This window comes from Eublepharis macularius, chromosome 11 (genome assembly GCF_028583425.1).
Source record: "Eublepharis macularius isolate TG4126 chromosome 11, MPM_Emac_v1.0, whole genome shotgun sequence".
Classification (NCBI taxonomy): Eukaryota; Metazoa; Chordata; class Lepidosauria; order Squamata; family Eublepharidae; genus Eublepharis; species Eublepharis macularius.
In genome coordinates, this window is record NC_072800.1 from 21,772,056 (window position 1) to 21,790,494 (window position 18,439).

Here is an 18,439-nt window from a genome sequence, read left to right on the forward strand (position 1 = left end):
CCTCTCCAATCTTGTGGCACATCCATTCCCCAGTCCTCCAGGAGTCCTTGAAGATGATGGACAGAGGCTCTGCAAGTTCTCTAGAAAGTTCTTGGAGCACTCTTGGGTGCACACCATCCGGCCCGGGGAATTCATAATCATCCAGTGTAGCCAGGTGCCTCTCCACAACCTCTCTGTCAATGTCAACTAGTGATTCTTAACGAATAGTAGGATTCCCCCTTAATATGCAGACTCATTGTGTGGTTTCTTTAAATTCTGGTGCCAGCGTAAGTTCTAAGACAGTTTCTGCTTTTGTGTGTATTGAACTTGTCTTTGTTCTGTTGGTTTCAGGTATGGCTGGTGCCATTCACTTCCTCTCGGACATATTAGTCCCCGAGAAGTCGCACTTTCCTGCGTTTGAATTCAGCCCTCTAAAGAAAGGGAACAAAGAGGAGCACAACAGCTAAGCGGAAGCTCAAGACGATGCCAGGAGCGGCAAGTGGCTGTTGAGTGCCTCAAGGATTACCAGAACGACCGAGCAAAGAGTCGAGCGAAAAACTCTTTCTCGCTTGTTCTCTTAATGGCCACATTGGCCATTGCCGCATGAACGAGAGGATTCCGTGCTGCCGATGTTTCGTTATGTGAGATGCCGTAAGCCACGGCAAGAGACCTAACTACCTTCAGTTTGTTGGGAGCGCTCTCTCTCTCTTAGTTTTCACTGTTGTGTCTTCAGGTCTTTTGAGTGCTTGCATGGTTGGTGTTGTCTGTAAGCGTGATGGGTTTTTTCCCCCCTGTTGTAGTTGTAAAGCTGAAAACCCAATCTCTGCATGGCTGTAATGGTAACAGCGCCTCTCTTTCCACAGCCAAGAATAGGAGAATGCCCTCTTCATCTGCCGCACTGAATGACAGTGGTAAATAGAATCCAATTCTCGGTTTGGTTGGTCGCGCTATGGACTGAGAAGTCAAAAGATATTGAGCGCAATTGTTTTGCCGTTATGAGGACATCAAGGGTCTGATCCGATTAACGTTAAGCACTTTTAATATCCTGTTGATTTTCAGTGAGAAAGTTAAGCATGTGCTTAAATTGTTCTTAGCGGAATCAAGAGTACTTAAATGTCCTTGGGTTTTTGGCTGAATTAACGCTTCGAGTTTCTTTTTTCCTCTCGCTGAGAACTTCTGAGAGCAGGAAGACATTTCAAAGACCTATTGAATGGGGAGAGAGAAACTGACCTTGTTTGGAAAAGGAAGAATTGGGCCTTTTGTGTTTCTGAGCGCGTTGAAAGAGAAATAGGTTTTGATCTTTCTCAAAATGTCTGAGTGCAGTTTTCAAGCACTGGTTTTTTTAATGGGTCCACTTTTGGGATGTGGATATGTTAAGTACTTTTTCTGACTAAAGGACAACCGGTTAGTGCAGTAAAGGGGAGAGAAACAGTGGCTGAAGTCGCCCCATTGCCCTCTGTTTCGCAGCTTACTGGAGGCAAGGCCGTAGATGGAGTCCCACCTGGGAGGGCAAACCACGCATTCCACAGAGCCCGTGGATGGAAGTAGACACAGCCACGTTAAAGCGATTGGTTCCTCAGCCTCGTTGATGGGAAGGAGGGGTTAAAGGGTTTTCGAGGCTTCTCAAATGAGGATCAGGGACCAGGTTCTTACTAACCATGAAACTGTAAATCCCCCTGGGTGGTGCAGGATTTCCCATTTTGGCTTTTGAGTCTCTGAATAGCAACATTTCCTTTGAAATCCAATGTGTTCAGTAGCTGTGCAGTGAGCATTCGTCACGTCAAAGGTCCTTATGAGTCAAATGTTACTCTTTTTGTGTGTTCCTGTTCCACATCTTCCAAACAAAGCTAAGCTAATAATAATAATAATAAATCTTGCATCGTAGGTTTGCCCTTTTAGGGAAGAAGCTTGGCTTAAAATAAACCAACACCTTCCAGTTATTGTTAGTTAAGAAGTGAGCACTGCTTCCACAATGGGATGTTAAAAGACCATTGTCTTCTCAAACCCTGCAGAATTTTTATGTTGCCTATTGCGCCATTTTTAGCCTAACAGGAAAGGGAACGGCCTCTCCGGCAGTAAATGGGAGTCTTTTGTAGGAAGCATCAGTGGGTTGGGTTGGGGGGGGGACTGGCGGAATTCAGTTGTCATAATGTTTTGCTGTGCAAGTTCTTTTCCAAAAATAAATACATTTATCTAAATGTGAACGTGTTCTGAACAATTATTTTCTTCCCTGTCCCTGTTTAATGAAAACAAATCGCTGTATCTTCATTTTGAGTTCTTCTTTCATTGCCCCCATTCTGTATCTCTGGTTGGTGGGGTGCATGCGTGCGTGCGTACACCCTATCTGATTGTAAGGCATGATCCCAGAACCGCTGTTTGATTGCTTCTTTTGCTTTTTGGTACCCAAGATGCAATAAGGCTTGGGGAGAAAGACCGTGCTCTTGGAGTTTCCTCTCAATTGCTCTTTGCCAGGTTGAGTGGTGGCTATCGACAAGAATCAAAGGTGCTAGACTCAACGGGTTGAAGATGAGTTTTAGCCAATAAGTGTGTGCGAGTTCCACATCTTCCAAACAAAGCTAAGTCTCCAAGGGGATCAGCCCAGTCTCTGATCGAAGGAGGGCATTCAGGATACACCGTGGGACTCCAAGGATCTTTCGTAGGAACTTGGATTGTACTGCTTTCAGTGAGTGCCTCTCTTTGTAGATACAGAGCTGGAAGGCATATAAGAGCTGAAGACCTTGATTGCTGCAGGGACAAAAGTGGAACCTTTTGTGAAATAGAATTGTAGAATGGCGGAGGACGCTCTGTGGGTAGTCTCTGCGACGTACGACGCCTGAGCTGTCCAATGCCCAGATGCCTGGAAGACTATTGCAATATATTTAAAGATTTTGGTTTGTTCAATGTAATGGCCCCTCTATTTGCCATCTATGGGTTTGATGTTTTTGGTGAAGACAATGACTTTTGTTTTTTGGTAGTTTATCTCAAGCTGCTCCTCTTTACACTATATGGTGAAGGCACAGAGTGCTGTCTTGAGGCCCACTTGTGAATGAGATTGGATGACGGTATCATCTGTGTATAGCAAGGCAGGAATAATTTTGTCAGCAAGCTTTAGTGAACGGAAGCTTGGATTTCTTAGAAGTTGCACCGAGGAGTTGATATAGTAGTTGAATAGTAGAGGGGCCAGGATACAACCCTTCTTGACTCATTTATCAAGTGGGATCTTATTGAAGAGATGGCCTTGAGGACTGCATCTTACTTTTAGAGAGTTTCTTTCATGCAGCAAGCGAATAAGTATGTAGAGTCTTTGGTCTATTGAGTAGTTCTCAAGCTTTGCCCAAAGCCTATTCCTGGAGATACTGTCAAATGCTTTGAAATCCACAAAGGCAACATAGAGTGCTCCATTTGGCTTAGAGCTGTACTTCTCCACAAGATGGTGCAAAGTCAGACAATAGTCTATTGTGGAATGGGTGTGCAATTCAGGTTTACAGTTTGGGTAAAATACCCAAATCAGACCCGATTTGCAAAGGTTCGGGACTTCTGAATCGGGCCCAGCACGCTGGGCTTGATTCGGAAACCCCGAATCAAAGCTTCCCAAAGCAATTGGTATTGCTTTGGGAAGCTTCGGGTCAAGGGCTTAAAATGCCCCTTTCCCTGCCCCTGCAAAGCAGCAGGAAAGGGGCATGTAAACCTCAGATCAGCTGTTTGGGGGAGAAATCCCCACCAAACAGCTGATCCAAGGGGGGAGGGAAATGCCCTTGGCTTTTTCACCAAAGGGCAGGGAGGAAGAGGGAGCTCCCTCTGCCTCCCTCCCATTGGATGAAATAGCCAGCCTGGATACTTTCAAAGCTCAGACCAGCTGCTCTGAGCTTTGAAAGTATCCAGGCTGGCTATTTCATCCAATGGGAGGGAGGCAGAGGGAGCTCCCTCCCATTGGGTGAAATTCTAATCTGGAGAGCTGAGTTTGATTCCGCACTCCTCCGCTTGAAGCCAGCTGGGTAACCTTGGGTCAGTCACAGCTTCTAGGAGCTCTCTCAACCTCACTCACCTCACAGGGTGATTGTTGTGGGGATAATAACAACACTTTGCAAATGGCTCTTAGTGGGTGTTAAGTTGTCATGAAAGGCGGTATATAAATGAAATATTACTATCTTTTTTTTTCAGATACAGGGACCAGAACTGTACAGAGTATTCCAACATCGTAAACCAATGCAGCATTACAATACTTATTTGTTTAGAATATTTCAATGGCACTTGTTCAAAGTCCTGCTTGAGGTAGCCTACAATATTGACGGTTTTATTTTCAATCCCTTTCCTAATAATCCCTAGTATAAATTTTGCCTTTTAGAGCATAGGTGTGTCTTGTGGGAAAATGTGTATCTGGTCTAAATCGAAGTGTTAAACTTCTGGGTCTTCTGATGTAACTTTGCATTCTCTTTAGGGAATACTGTTAATTGTCGAGAGCAATCGGGGTTGTTAATACTGTTAATAGGGATTGTAAATAGGGATTGTAAATACTGTTAATTGTCGAGAGCAATCGGGGTTGTTAATACTGTTAATAGGGATTGTAAATAGGGATTGTAAATACTGTTAATTGTCGAGAGCAATAGGGATTGTTAATACTGTTAATAGGGATTGTAAATAGGGATTGTAAATACTGTTAATTGTCGAGAGCAATCGGGGTTGTTAATACTGTTAATAGGGATTGTAAATAGGGATTGTAAATACTGTTAATTGTCGAGAGCAATCGGGGTTGTTAATACTGTTAATAGGGATTGTAAATAGGGATTGTAAATACTGTTAATTGTCGAGAGCAATAGGGATTGTTAATACTGTTAATAGGGATTGTAAATAGGGATTGTAAATACTGTTAATTGTCGAGAGCAATAGGGATTGTTAATACTGTTAATAGGGATTGTAAATAGGGATTGTAAATACTGTTAATTGTCGAGAGCAATCGGGGTTGTTAATACTGTTAATAGGGATTGTAAATAGGGATTGTAAATACTGTTAATTGTCGAGAGCAATAGGGATTGTTAATACTGTTAATAGGGATTGTAAATAGGGATTGTAAATACTGTTAATTGTCGAGGGCTATGGGGATTTAGCCATAAAATCCTTTATAAATGTGTTTTCAAAAACTAAATCCCTGCATGCAAATTTTAGCAATGTGCCTTCCAATTTTAAATCCACACCATACTTTTTTCCAGGAAAAATATTATCCAACCTTGTTTTTGAAATTTATCAATTGCACATCTGGCATTAGCGGGTGAAGGACTTAAGGCAGATTTGCTAGCACCAAGCTCCTATTTTCTGCTGAATTGAGTCAATTGATGTTTTTCCCTGAATCAACTAATGCAGCATTTCCAAGCAGATAATAACTGGAACCTCTTCCGTAAATGATTATCCTTACATTATCCTAAAAATGCACATCTTGAGAAATCGTCTTGTGAGCAAGGCCCCAATCCAAGTGTGCGGTCTTGGTTGATGTTTGGTGAGCAAGAAGCAACGATACCAAAAAAAATTGATCATCCTGTTCTGAACAGCCACTTGGTGACATATCACACCTTCAGCCATGACCATTTTAAGCTATCCACAGGTAGGTCTGATGGGAACAACAGACAACACATGTTCAATTCCACATGCAGAGAGAGAGAGAGACTGACCCACCTCTGGAGAAAACGCCAAGCAGGAGGGGGTGGGTGGGAGCTGACTTGCTAAGAAACCTGTCAATGCCATCACGGCTGTAGATTTTACCAGTTTTATTTATCAGTCCCCAAATAGATTGTAACAGTATCATCCGGCACTGTACAGCCCTAGTGGTCTTCATACATTCAAGGCCTCTAGCCATTTAAAGAGGATGAGAATGCTTCTGACACTAGCAGGAAAACAACAGTGCAAGTCTATGCAGTTATGCCAGTCCTAAGTGCCCCCTGAAAACCATCGATTTTGCCCAGCATAACTACCAAGGAATGTGCCCGTTAGGATCTTTGGGGAGCTGCAGAAGAGGCATTCTCTTTCTGCACTCATCGGGCTGGCTGATAGGACAATAGTTGATCCTAGATTCGTGTTTTTTTAATAGTCCTTTTCATTTGTAAAATGTATAAAGACATTCAAAAATGAGCTCAGCCAGTTTGCTTGAATGGATCTGTAGCCAGGGATCTTTTTTTCTGGTAAACAAAAGAGGTAGTCCTCTTTGATCCCCACAAAAAGGCTATGCTGAAAATAATGGGACCTACACGTAGGATGGGGATTGTAGTACGCAAGAGAATCGATGGGGATTGGGATTGGGGATGGGGATTGTAGTACACAAGAGAATCGATGGGGATTGGGATTGGGGATGGGGATTGTAGTATGCAAGAGAATTGAGTCAAGCTGGACCAAAAAAGCTGCCTGGATCCACCACCCTCCCCCACTGCAACCTGCTTCTCCTGCTTGGATAGCTGTTGAATGGGGAAAAAATCCCTTCTCCATCTGTAATTTAATTATGGGTTACAGGAGCTAATCTTGATGGAGGGGGATGATCTGATACGCAGATGGTCCATTGCATGAAGGTATGATTGAATGGGATGATATATGCCCTCCTTCCAATCCCAGGGGTCTATGATAATATATGCTGGATGTCATTATTTAGCTAGAGAGGTGGTGGCAGTTTTGCCAGACTCTTCGCCGGCTAGCCACTTTGCAAAATTCTATTAGCATACGTGCCCTGAAGGGCCTCTCCTCTCCAGCAAAGGTGCATTCACTATTCTGAGCTCACCTACTAACAAAGAGATACATTGCTGGCTGCAAAAAGAGCCACTAACAAAGCCTGGGTTTGTGATGAATCTTCATTAGCAGATGTGCCTCCAGCACTTACTTTCATTAGAATAGGCGGCTAATTAGCGTATGCGGGGCTTAGAGGTCTTGGCAGGAAGGTGCATCAAGAAAGAAATATTTCCCCTTGGACTGCAAAATGGCTACATTGGGACTTGGGCTGCATTTCTTTGTTTACAAAAACGCCTTATTGTCCAGTCCAGCATCCACATATGGAAAAGTAGAAGTTTCTCTAATTCTGCAGCCACATTGCTATGCTGTATGTAGCTTCTGAGTCATCCTCCTTGACCTCTACCTACTTAACCTGTTGGATCAGTATTAATGTATTCTGTCCCCTTCTCATATCCAGTGTATTCAAATAGTTGCTGGGGGGAAAAAACCCTGTTGTGAATATAATGGGGTAATGACACACTCTCCTGGAATCAAACCTTCACTTCTGAAAAGTGGAAAGTTTCAAGACATATTTCAACACGAAACTGTGGCTTCAGCCTTGTGCTACACATGGAAGTCATCTGTACACATGAGCATATTTTCCCCCGTCGGACACACTCTCGTGCACAGTTGCATGAACCAGTTTGGTGTAGTGGTTAAGAGTGGTAGGACTCTAATCGGGAGAACCGGGTTTGCTTCCCCACTCCTCCGCTTGAAGCCAGCTGGGTGACCTTGGGCCAGTCACATCCCTCTCAGCCTCACCCAACTCACAAGATGATTGTTGTGAGGATAGTAACAACACACTTAGTTAACCACTCTGAGCATGGCATTAAGTTGTCCTGAAGAGTGGCACATAAATTGAATGCTGGTACTGTTGTTATTAAATTGTTCGTGGTCAATTGTACTAACAGTGTCATCCTAAACACCATTAAATGAACAGTGAAATAAATGGGTTAGGAGAGGATAATTGTGCTTAAGACTGCACTGTAAAGTGCTTTGTGTACCCAACACCTTTCCCCTCATTTGCACGTATATGAAATATAACTCCAACTTACTGGAATTTTAATGTTTGAATGTTAAAAAGAACAAAGCAAAAAAGAGCTGAAAGCAAGCACACCATCGGTCATTAAGTAACTAACAGTTTTAATCACAATTTTGCTTCTTTTCACTGCAATAGAGTATCAAATGAATTTACTAAAACAGCAGGCTGACTTTGTTATAAGAGGGAGGGAGGTATAATCCACCAACAGTAACGTAAGAAAACACCCTGATCTCAATGGAGAAAATAAAGGAGAAGTTGGATTCCAATGTATAGCCTCAGAGTTGATCATAAAAATGGATTTTACCCAATATTATAAAAAAGTTTTCCATTTTTAAAAACCCACTGAAGAATATAATGTCATCGAACTACACCTACTCACACCACAGAATTCAGTTCACTGAAACATGAACTCTTGATTTATAAGTTACAAAGTATCTGCAGCTCGTAAGGTCTAGAAAATAGAAAATACCATCACCTTGTGCAGCTAGATAGGCAGCTGGACCATCTAATGGGTTGGATCCAACCAGCTCTTCCACTGGTGAAAAAGGAGAGGGTGGAGTCCCTTTTGAATACCAGAAAGATCATAGGGCCTGTGTGAGTCATAACCGCGAGGGACAAGGGCTGTAGTAAAGAGGGGAATTGGGTGACATTGAGTCTGTGTAGCTGTTCCATATAGGCATGTAATCTTTCACCTCATCTCGCTTATGCAAAATTTGGCAGCCATGTGCAAAGAGCCTCTACTGAAAACTCTTGGTGTTTCAGTAGATTTTGGGTGCTAGGGAGATTCTGTTGGCAGTGGCTCTTTCACACATATGCCAGTCATCATTTGATGTGATAAATATGCCGGTGTGAACGTACAATGCACTGGCAATTGAACTTAACATCAACACAATGAACAAAGTATGTGTGTGTGTTTTGACAGCTGTGTTTTTAAAATGTCATAAATCTCAACTATACAGGGATAGCATTCCGTATTCTTTTCAGAAGAATGAGGCTTTGTGTTGTTTTGCAGCACAATGTGAGTATAATTGGACCGTTCCTGCAAAATAACAAGAAGGCTTTTGTGTGGAGGGAACACAATACACATCTTGGATCCCTTTTTGCTCATAAGCAGTCTCTGGGATGGGGAGAGAGAAACTTGGCCAGCCACAAGGATCCAAGCAGTCACAGGTGGAGGGCAGCTCTGAGCTTAAGGAGCTTTTCTAGAGCTTGGGCTCTGTGGAGACAATGAGCTGATTCCGCACACGTTGGATAATGCACTTCCAATCCTCTTTAGAGATCATTTGGAACTGAATTTTTCGAGTGTGAAACAAAAAATCCACTTCCGAACGATAGTGAAAGTGCATTGAAAGTGCATTATCCAACGTGCGCGGAATCAGCCATTCTCTTCTAGAAAGGAGTCTTCTGCCTCACAGCAAGCAGAAAAGGTGCTTACACACTCTGCTAACAGTAGCTAACGTAATACTTCAAAGGCAAATCTAAGAGTATGTCAGTAAACTATCTCATTGCTTTATCAAGTGTGAACAGCTATCAGGACTCCTAAAATTATTCCTGGACTAAACCACTTTAGACTACATTGTGTAAACTACAGGAGAGAACACTCCACCCTGCATGTACACATGAAGCTGCTTTACACCGAATCAGACGCTTGGTCCGTCAAGGTCTGTATTGTCTATTTGGACTGGTGGCAGCTCTCCAGAGTCTTGAGCAGAGGTCTTTCACATCACCTACTACCTGGTCCTTCCAGTGGGAGATGCTGGGGATTGAACCCGAGACTTTCTGCATGCCAAGCAGATGCTTTACCACTGAACCATGGCCATCCCCTAAAATCTAAGTGTCATCAAAAACCATTCTAGCCTAACTTTGCCGTTAACATGCTGGTTTTCTAAGTGCAGGGATTTTTGCCCACAAAGGTGCACTGTTAACACACGATTCAGTCTGCTATACAACCCAGGGACTGCTTTGTTCCAAAAGAGCTAGTTTTCCTCGAGCCACTCTGGGTAAATCAGATGCCATCCAAAAGTTTCTAAAACGCTTGCAAAATTTAATTACGATTCCAAGACTGAAACTGTGCTCTTCGGTTACATAGTTAATGGCCCACTAGGACACACGGATTACAAAAGCTAAAAACATCAGCTCCACCAGCAGAGTCAGAGATTCAGAATTTCAGTCCGAGAGATACACCAAAGATATACAAACCGGATGTCTACGCAGATGTCCAGTTGGAATATTATCAGTATGTACCATGGCAAGGAACCAGCTTCACCAATTACTACAAGCATTCACAAAATTAAAGGAGGATAGATGGCGGTATGTCTTTTTATCTGAGCTAGGAATGTCAAGCGCTGGCAGCACTGGTACATATGATTAAGAGCATAAACCTAAGCCTCATTCCTCGGGAATGGCTTCGGATAAAGGGGTGGGCAGGGATGAAACACAACTGATGCCGGGATGAACAGGGCAGATGGTGGTAATGAACCTCCTCCCAATAAGGAAAAGGGATGAGGGATTGCCCTTCAAAACGATTCTCTTGTAGGGCAGCCAACCAGCCTTAGCAGCTATTCCAAAGGACTGTGTTTGATGGCGCAAACCCTCCATTGTCCCTGGGTTTCCTTCCATAACTATCCCATAGCTAGAGCCACATGGGATTTGAACTGGGGACTTTAGGAAAGGCAGACTTGTGCCTTTCCACTCTGCTATGCCTTGCTCTGCAATCCTCCCTGCCTAGGTACATAGATGGCTAGTTTTGATGCACTGGTCACCAAGGGGTTCCTAACACCCTATACGTTGGGTCTGGCAGCTTTGTGCCCGGTTGGGCATATGGTTAGAGAGCTGCTCCAGTGTGAGTGAGAGAGATGCGGGTTCAACGTTGGGCCTCTCTTCTGTTTTGCTGCTGACTGGGTTGCTGTTAGGCAAAAAAGGTGAGCTTTGCACCACACTGCTCCTACTTTCAACATGGGTGCTTTTGCCCAGTGCAGTGTTTAGGGGAGATGACAAGACTGCTTTCTGTGAACGTCCCGTTGCTGCCCTAGTGTCTGCATCTCCCATGCCCAGCCAAAAGCAGATACTCCTGAGCTAAAAAGCACAGCACACATCCGGAGGTTGCCTGCATTTGGGAGACAATATTTGTTTGGGTTTTGAGCAATGCCAGAAGTTCCATGTTTTGTATGTGTTTGGATCAAAGCTTGCTTTCAACAGACTCGGTAACTCGCGTCTTGGGGAAGATGCTCTTTCAAGTGCCCCATTTCTCAGAGTTTAGATGTGCCAAATTGCAAAACAGAGACTCCCCCTTTATCCTTTAGGCCACAGCTGAAAGGGGAGACAAAGTTGGCAGCCGCTTCTCTCCCAGCTTTTTGCTTCTCTCCCAGCTTTTCCCTTGTTGCCTTGTCTTCTTCGACTTCCCTCTTTTACTCGTTGTAGGGCATACCGGCTGCCCTGGAAGTACCAACAGGCAGTAGTGGTGAATGAACAAAGTGATTAGAGCAGAAGAGAAAGGATGACAGAAGCTGGTCTCCCAATTCAGCAGCTGATATAAAGATGAGGAGGGAAGGATCTCCACGTTGCAAACGGGCAACGCCTCATCCAGCAGTCTGGAAAGGTTGAGAAGCAAGAGCTGGTAGAACTTCATAATGTCAAAGATAGAAGGCCGTAGTAATGGAAGACAAACCTGGAAGATTTCACCCAAGTTGTAACAAAATGGCAGATGCTCTTCTCATACCCAGTCTGGAGGGGCAAAATGACTGTGAGGGGGACTCGTAACTGATGTTTTCCACAAGTTGCCTTTCCTCATCACATGCCCACAGCTTGAGATTCAACCCTCTGGAGGACTTTCATTCACTTCTCAATGAATCACAGGAATCTTGGTGAGGGGCTTTCAATTGAAGAAATTACAAAGATGGGTGGAAATCAGCTTGAGAGGATTTTGAAAGCAATATGAGACGAAAGCCTGAAAGGAACGTGCAGAAGAGATACAAAAACATCCAACCTAACTGAATGTATCACACATTACAGCAAGAGAATCCCAGATACCCTCACCACACTCAACCATCTGGGATACACATGTCTGGCTGCAGTCCCAATTTTATATTTTAAGAGTACATGAAAAAAAATCTTAAGCATACTCCTAAATAATGAGCAAAGGGACCCCACATCAACAGCGCAACCCACATTTTACTGTATTTTAGGGTTGTTGTTTTTTTAAAAAAATCACGTTAAGAGATTTTTTTTCTGGGCGATCATAGTTTCATTGCTCAGTGTAGCTATGTCACTGTTGGTCTTGAATGTTTCCCTTTTCCATGCACATCAACAGCTTGCTATGAAATTCGTATCATTCACAGTACTTTTATACATATTTGTTCTTGGCAACCGTGACCCCAAAAAGAGGCAGGGAGAAAAAATGGGCTGCCGGGGATAAGGAGTGGCTTTGTTCCTCCAAAGGTTCGTGCAAGCGAAACACGGAACCCTTGGTCACATGTTGTTTTCCCCAGAGTTCTTCAGGGTCTACTTCATCCAATCCCTTCTTATGAATTTGCTAGCAAAAAACAGCTTGCTGCATCACCAGTTTCATCTGGTTCCAACTGTCTGTCCCACACTTGCTCCCTCTCTATTTAAAAATACTACATTTTGGCTTTTACAGCATTTTGTGCTTACTACCATACCATGCCATGCCAATGTCTTTAAATATGCCTTGGAATCCACAAAGAGAATAAATAAAAGGAAAGCATAAAAGGTATTTAAATACAAGTTTCCAAGAAAGGGAAGGGGCAGTAAAAAAAAGCCTTGGCTCTTGTTCTGAAGGTGTCAGAAGAGAATCAATCTTTGCTGCAAAGCGGCAGCTCCCATCCAAAGGATGCCAAGCAGGAGGGCAAAAGGGCACTGGAGTACGTTGTGGAATATTCCACTGCTCTCAATCCTGCCCTTTTCTGGCGAAGCCAGCTTCTGCTGCAGTAGAGAGGTTATGTGGAAGTTTTCACGGCCTGCTCATATGGTGGGGGTGGCGTGTTGCAGTAAGACGGTGGAGGCGGGTAGCCAGGGTTCACTTGCGGAGACTTCGGTTGGACGTGGTAGGCCATAGCCATGGGGTTCATCACTGCTCCTTCTGGTTCTGTGTAGTAGGGCATCCCTGGCAGAGAGGAAGACAAAGAGGATTCCTGACATTTGTTTGTGGTGTTATATTTTAAAAATAATGCTCGATTGTCAAAGTAGTGGTTTAAGTGTCAGAAAAAGCAGTCATGCTCAATTGTCAAGAAAATAGTTCAAGTGTCAAATGGAGACTATAACAACAACTGATATATATACCACCCTTCAGGACAACTGAAACAGTGCGGTTTACAAAGTATACCGTTGTTATCCCCACGGCTTTTTTTCTGGGAAAAGAGGTGGTGGAACTCAGTGGGTTGCCCTTGGACAAAATGGTCACATGGCTGGTGGCTCCACCCCCTGATCGCCAGACAGAGGGGAGTTTAGATTGCCCTCCGTGCCGGTAGCGTGGAGGGCAATCTAAACTCCCCTCTGTCTGGAGATCAGGGGGCGGGGCCACCAGCCATGTGACCATTTTCAAGAGGTTCTGAAACTCCGTTCCACCGCGTTCCAGCTGAAAAAAAGCCCTGATTATCCCCACAACAAATCACCCTGTGAGGTGGATGGGGCGGAGAGAGCTCTGAGAAGCTGTGACTGACCCAAGATCACCCATCTGGCTTCAAGAGGAGGAGTGAGGAATCAAACCCGGTTCTCCAGATTAGAGTCCTGCCGCTCCTAACCACTACACCAAACTGGCTCTCTGACTATGGCTCTCCAACTAAGGGGAACTAGGTTCAAAACTCAATTCAATCACCTTCCTGGGCAACCTTGGGCAAGTCTCTCTCCCCCTCTCAGCTACCTCCCAGAGATGTTATAAGGATAAAACAGGTCAGGAGAGCTGTGTATGCTCTCAAGCGCCTTGAGAGAGAAGCAGGATAAAAATGGGATAGACAGCAAGTACTAACAGACAGACATATCAGTTCTATAACAAAGGCGGGGGGTGGGAGGGAGTTGCCGCACCCAAAAAAGAAGTTTTCTGCCACCTGCAGAAATTATGCAAATTAAAAGTTATGAGTCACAACTGGACACTTTTTGCTCCCATCAACTTCAATGGGAGAAAGTTAAGCACATGCTTAACTCTCCCATGGAAATCAACTGGATTTTAAGTATCTTTCAATTTAAATGATCAGTGATCTTCTCTGGAAGACTGATTTTTCATCCAGCAACACATTCCACGTTTGTGAGATGTGACTGTGGAAAGTCCAGTACACACCCCACCCTCAGTACTGAGCATGCCAAATGAGTGGCATTCGATAGGAGCAAAGTGCATGATATTAGGACTCTTAAGACTTGTGCCCGGGAATTTCTGCTTGTGTGTGTGTGTGTGTGTGTGTGTGCGCGCGCGCACGCGTGTGCGTGTGCGTGTTTAAAATGCAAGTTTCTAACTCTTATGGCAATGTTAAATGAAAAGTCAAAAGCCAGAGGGGTAGCTGAGTAAGATTTCTAGTGTTTGAGCACTGGGCTTCAATGAAATACAACACTACTTTCTTTGAGGGCTAGAATTCTCTTTTCCAATAAAATATCTGAGAGTCTTCAATAGATTGGGGCAAAACGGCCTTTACCATGTGAGAAGAATCACAGAATCACAGAGTTGGAAGGGGCCTTACAGACCATCTAGTCCAACCCCCTGTCCAATGCAGGAGCAGCCTAAAGCAACCCTGACAAGTATTTGTCCAGCCGCTCCTTGAAAACTGTCAATGAGGTGGAACCCACCACATCTCTAGGCAGCCAATCCCACTGTTGAATTACTCTTAATCTGAAGAAGTTTTTCCTAACATCAAGCTGGGACCTTTGCTCCTGTAGTTTAAACCCACTGTTCAAGTCCTATCCTCTCTTGCCAACAGGAACAGCTCCCTTCCCTCCTCTAAGTGACAGCCTTTCAAATACTTAAAGAGAGCAATCATGTCTCCCCTCCACCTCCTCTTCCCCAAACCGAACGTTCTCACATCCCTCAGTCTTTCCTCGTAGGGCTTGGTCTCCAGGCCCCTGATCATCCTGGTTGCTCTCCCCATTCCAATTTGTCCACATCCCTTTTGAAGTGAGGCCTCCAGAACGACACACAATCCTCCAGGATCTCCAGCACGGACAAGTCTTTCCTAATGCCTACCTGAGAAGTTTGAACGGGAGATGGCAGGGACCAAACACAGGACCTCCTCCATACAAGGCGGGCACTCTACTGCTCCATCACCAGCTCCACTCCCCCAATGTAGAGACTTTTTACACGAGGTGATTACAATGTTTGGAGTCGGGCAAGCTACTTAATAATATGTGTTTGTCCTAATCATGCCTTCAAAACATCCCAGCAGTTGTTGTTCTCTTTCATATTTCCTGCCACAGGAAACAGCAGGCAGAGGGGAAGAGTGGGCGAGAAATAATAATAAATACGTGTGGTGTTAAGTGATTTGGACCGGAGCTCTGCTGAATTCTTAGTTGCCCTAATGTTGTTTTTTAAAACAGATGTAGGCATGTGCACATACACACAACAGTTTCGCACTTGCAAAATCCTTTCTGGGTCTCAGTGCTGCGGCTCTACAGTGTCAACCTGCCCGGTTAACAGCCTTCTAGCTCTAAAAGAATCCCTCGCCAAGCAAAGATCTAAAGCTCACGCCTACAATGGCGCTCTGACTTGGCTGGTTGTATGGAAGGGGGAGTTGTAGCAATCCTGCATCTATCTCCATTTAAACCTCTGGGCTGAACTCAGGATTCAGTTCCAGTTTATCGATTCAGGTCAGCATTTCACACCCACTGAAGCCCCTGGCTCACCGTGACACCTTCATCTGCCAATTCCTATCTATAAATACATTTTTATCCAACCGTTCCTCCAAGCAGCTGAGGGCAGCATACGTGGCTCTCCTCATGTCCTCCTGACAATCTTAGGAGGTGAGTTAAGACGAAAGAGGGCAATTGGCCCAAGATTTTATGGCTGATTGGAATCCAGATCTCCCCACACCTTAAACACTAAACCGTATCAGTTCAGTTTATGGTTGGTTGACGTAAAGAGAGGAATCCCTGCTCCTAACTTTCCATTCTTTGAATCCTAGCAGCGAACATGCTGTGGACTCCTGCTTATGTTATGAAGAACTTTCTGTTCCGAACAGGAAGAACCTCGGGAGGTGGTGGGCTCTCCTTCTTTGGAGGTTTTTAAGCAGAGGCTAGATGGCCATCTGACAGCAATGCTTATTCTGTGAACCTGGGCAGATCATGAGAGGGAGGGCAGGAGGGGTTACATCAGTGCTTAGTTCTTGTGGTCCTTTCTTGCACACCCAGAGTCATGCCGATTGCCACTTGGGGGTCAGGAAGCCATTTTCTCCAGGCCAGTTTGGCCAGGGATCCTGAGGGTGTTTTGCCATCTTCTGGGCATGGAGCAGGAATCACCGGAGGTGTGGAGGGGAGGTAGTTGTGAATTCCCTGCATTGTGCAGGGGGGTGAACCAGATGACCCTGGAGGTCCCTTCCAACTCTATGATTCGATGATCCTCTTTCTAAAAACGAGAATGAGTTGGAATGAAAAGGGGACATCCATTTACTTTTAGAACTGCTCAGGCCTCCTAAAAAAAAGCCTGCCGTAATGAGAACAGAATATTATATTGGTTGTCTTGCATACAAGGTATAATTGGAGCATCATTCTTAAATCCATAGTCAAGAATAGATGTATTTGACAGGATAGATGCAATGTCTGACCTGCAGTGCCGCTGTTAGGTGGCCGGGTGTATGACACGTTGTAAGTCGTTTCGTCAACCAGCGGTGGAGGATACATTCGCCTTCGGATAAAAAAGCCTGCCCCACAACAAAAGAGAACGCCCATCATCAGAAGGAACCTGAGCAACGGGAAGAGGGGAAAACAAGGCAAGTTAGTCCGTGGTTGCACACATGTCTAGGTCTGGGAAGCTTTACTCGAAAATAAACAGTTGCAAGTAGAAACAACAATTAAGTTGTCCGAATGTTCAGCCAAAGCACAAAGATCTAAAGATCCATGTGTTTTGGTATCTGAGGGCATTTGGGGATGTTTTCTGTTAGAAGGTTAACCTCTCTGGCAGAAAAAATGCATTTCATGTTTCCTGTGAACGGAAATATAACCATGTTGTGGAATGCCACCGTTTGGCTACTACTGGGAGCTGGGCAGAGTATATGTATTACACCCTTTCTGCAGTCAGTTACCTGGTTCAGTTCAAAGTACTCGTTATCCTAATTAAAGAAATAACAGGATATGAAATTACATTCTCTCCAGAAATATTTTTAGATTTATGGGAAAACATTACTATCCCTAAAATTAGAAGAGACTTAATAAGAACTTTACTTACAGCAGCTAAAAGCTCTATTGCGACTTTTTGGAAACTAAAGAAAATTCCAACATCAGATGATTGGATTGTCAAAATATGGGGCCACTTAATCTTAGAACAACTGCATGATAAAATCTATCAGTCTGAACATTTTCCAAATGAAACTAATTTTTTAGTGAAATGGTCTCCATTCACTGACTATATAGAAAAGAATAATTTACAACCTAACTCAGAATTGTTCAAATCTATACTCATTTCTTGAATCATTTCACAGAAACAGTAACTATATGAAGGTTTTAACTGTGAAAACTTGTTATCCATTATTTACATTTCTTAATTGTTGTTGCTCATGTCTGTTGATATGTTAGATATATGTTATATTTGTAATTTACACTTGGTTTTTCTGTATTATGTAAGATATTGATAACAATTCATTTAAAAAAATTTAAAGTACTCATTATCCCACACAAAGTCTTGCATGGTCTTGGACCCCCACACCTGCCAGTCTGCCTCTTTTGTTCTACTCTGCTGTGACAGCTTTGCTCATCTAACCATAGCCTTTTAAAGGAGCCACCCTACAAATGAGTATGGTCGACAGCTCCCATCCATGTGCATTCTCAGTTGTGGCTGCCACCTTGTGGAATAGCCTGTCCAAGGAAGCCAGGAAGGCTCCCACACTTCAATCATTCAGAAGAATGTGCAAAACAGAAATGTTCAGGTGGATATTTGTATAAGGGGAATAGGGCTGAGTATAAATGGATGTTTGAGGATGATGGCTCTTTATAAAAAGAACAGGACTGCAGCCTTTTCCAATGTTTATTGTAGGTTTTACCCTACTTTTACTTCTACCTTTGTAATTCCATTTTCTGTGCTGTTTATGATGTATATCATGTCTGATATCCTTTTCTTTCTTTTTTTGTATTGGTTTTTCTAACTTCAGTAATCCTAGTCCTGTTGCATTGGTGTAGTGGTTAAGAGCAGCAGGACTCTAATCTGGAGAACCAGGTTTGATTCTCCACTCCTCGTGAAGCCAGCTGGGTGAACTTGGATCAGTCACAGCTCTCTCAGCCCCACCCAGATCACAGAGTAATAATGTTGAGGGATAATAATAACACACTTTGTAAACTGCTCTGAGAGGGCATTAAGTTGTCCTGAAGGAATGTTACTGTTGTACATTATTTTTTACTATGTGAACTGCCTTGAGTTTCAGCAGAAGAAGCTAGTTATCAATTAAGTAAACAAATAAAACTATCTTCTATGTGCACCATGAGGCCACTGTTTGCCTCACTTTTCTAACTGAACTGCCTTTTCCCATT

At 43.7% G+C, this 18,439-nt stretch overlaps 2 protein-coding genes across 2 annotated transcripts in view; one reads left to right on the plus strand and one right to left on the minus strand.

Annotated features, from left to right (window-relative positions):
• The window catches only part of LANCL2 (LanC like glutathione S-transferase 2), a 39,532-nt gene extending 37,386 nt beyond the window's left edge, over positions 1-2,146 (plus strand). The window contains exon 9 of the mRNA XM_054991985.1: positions 331-2,146. Coding sequence (XP_054847960.1) covers positions 331-446 — 116 coding nt within the window. The 3' untranslated portion in view covers positions 447-2,146. The remainder of the gene's footprint in view (positions 1-330) is intronic.
• Positions 2,147-11,025: 8,879 nt separating this feature from the next.
• Positions 11,026-18,439, minus strand: part of VOPP1 (VOPP1 WW domain binding protein) — a 59,588-nt gene continuing 52,174 nt past the window's right edge. Inside the window, exons 4-5 of the mRNA XM_054991587.1 lie at positions 16,525-16,661; positions 11,026-12,887 (exon numbers count right to left, since the gene is read on the minus strand). Of these exons, the coding sequence (XP_054847562.1) occupies positions 12,721-12,887; positions 16,525-16,661 (304 nt within the window). The 3' untranslated portion in view covers positions 11,026-12,720. The remainder of the gene's footprint in view (positions 12,888-16,524; positions 16,662-18,439) is intronic.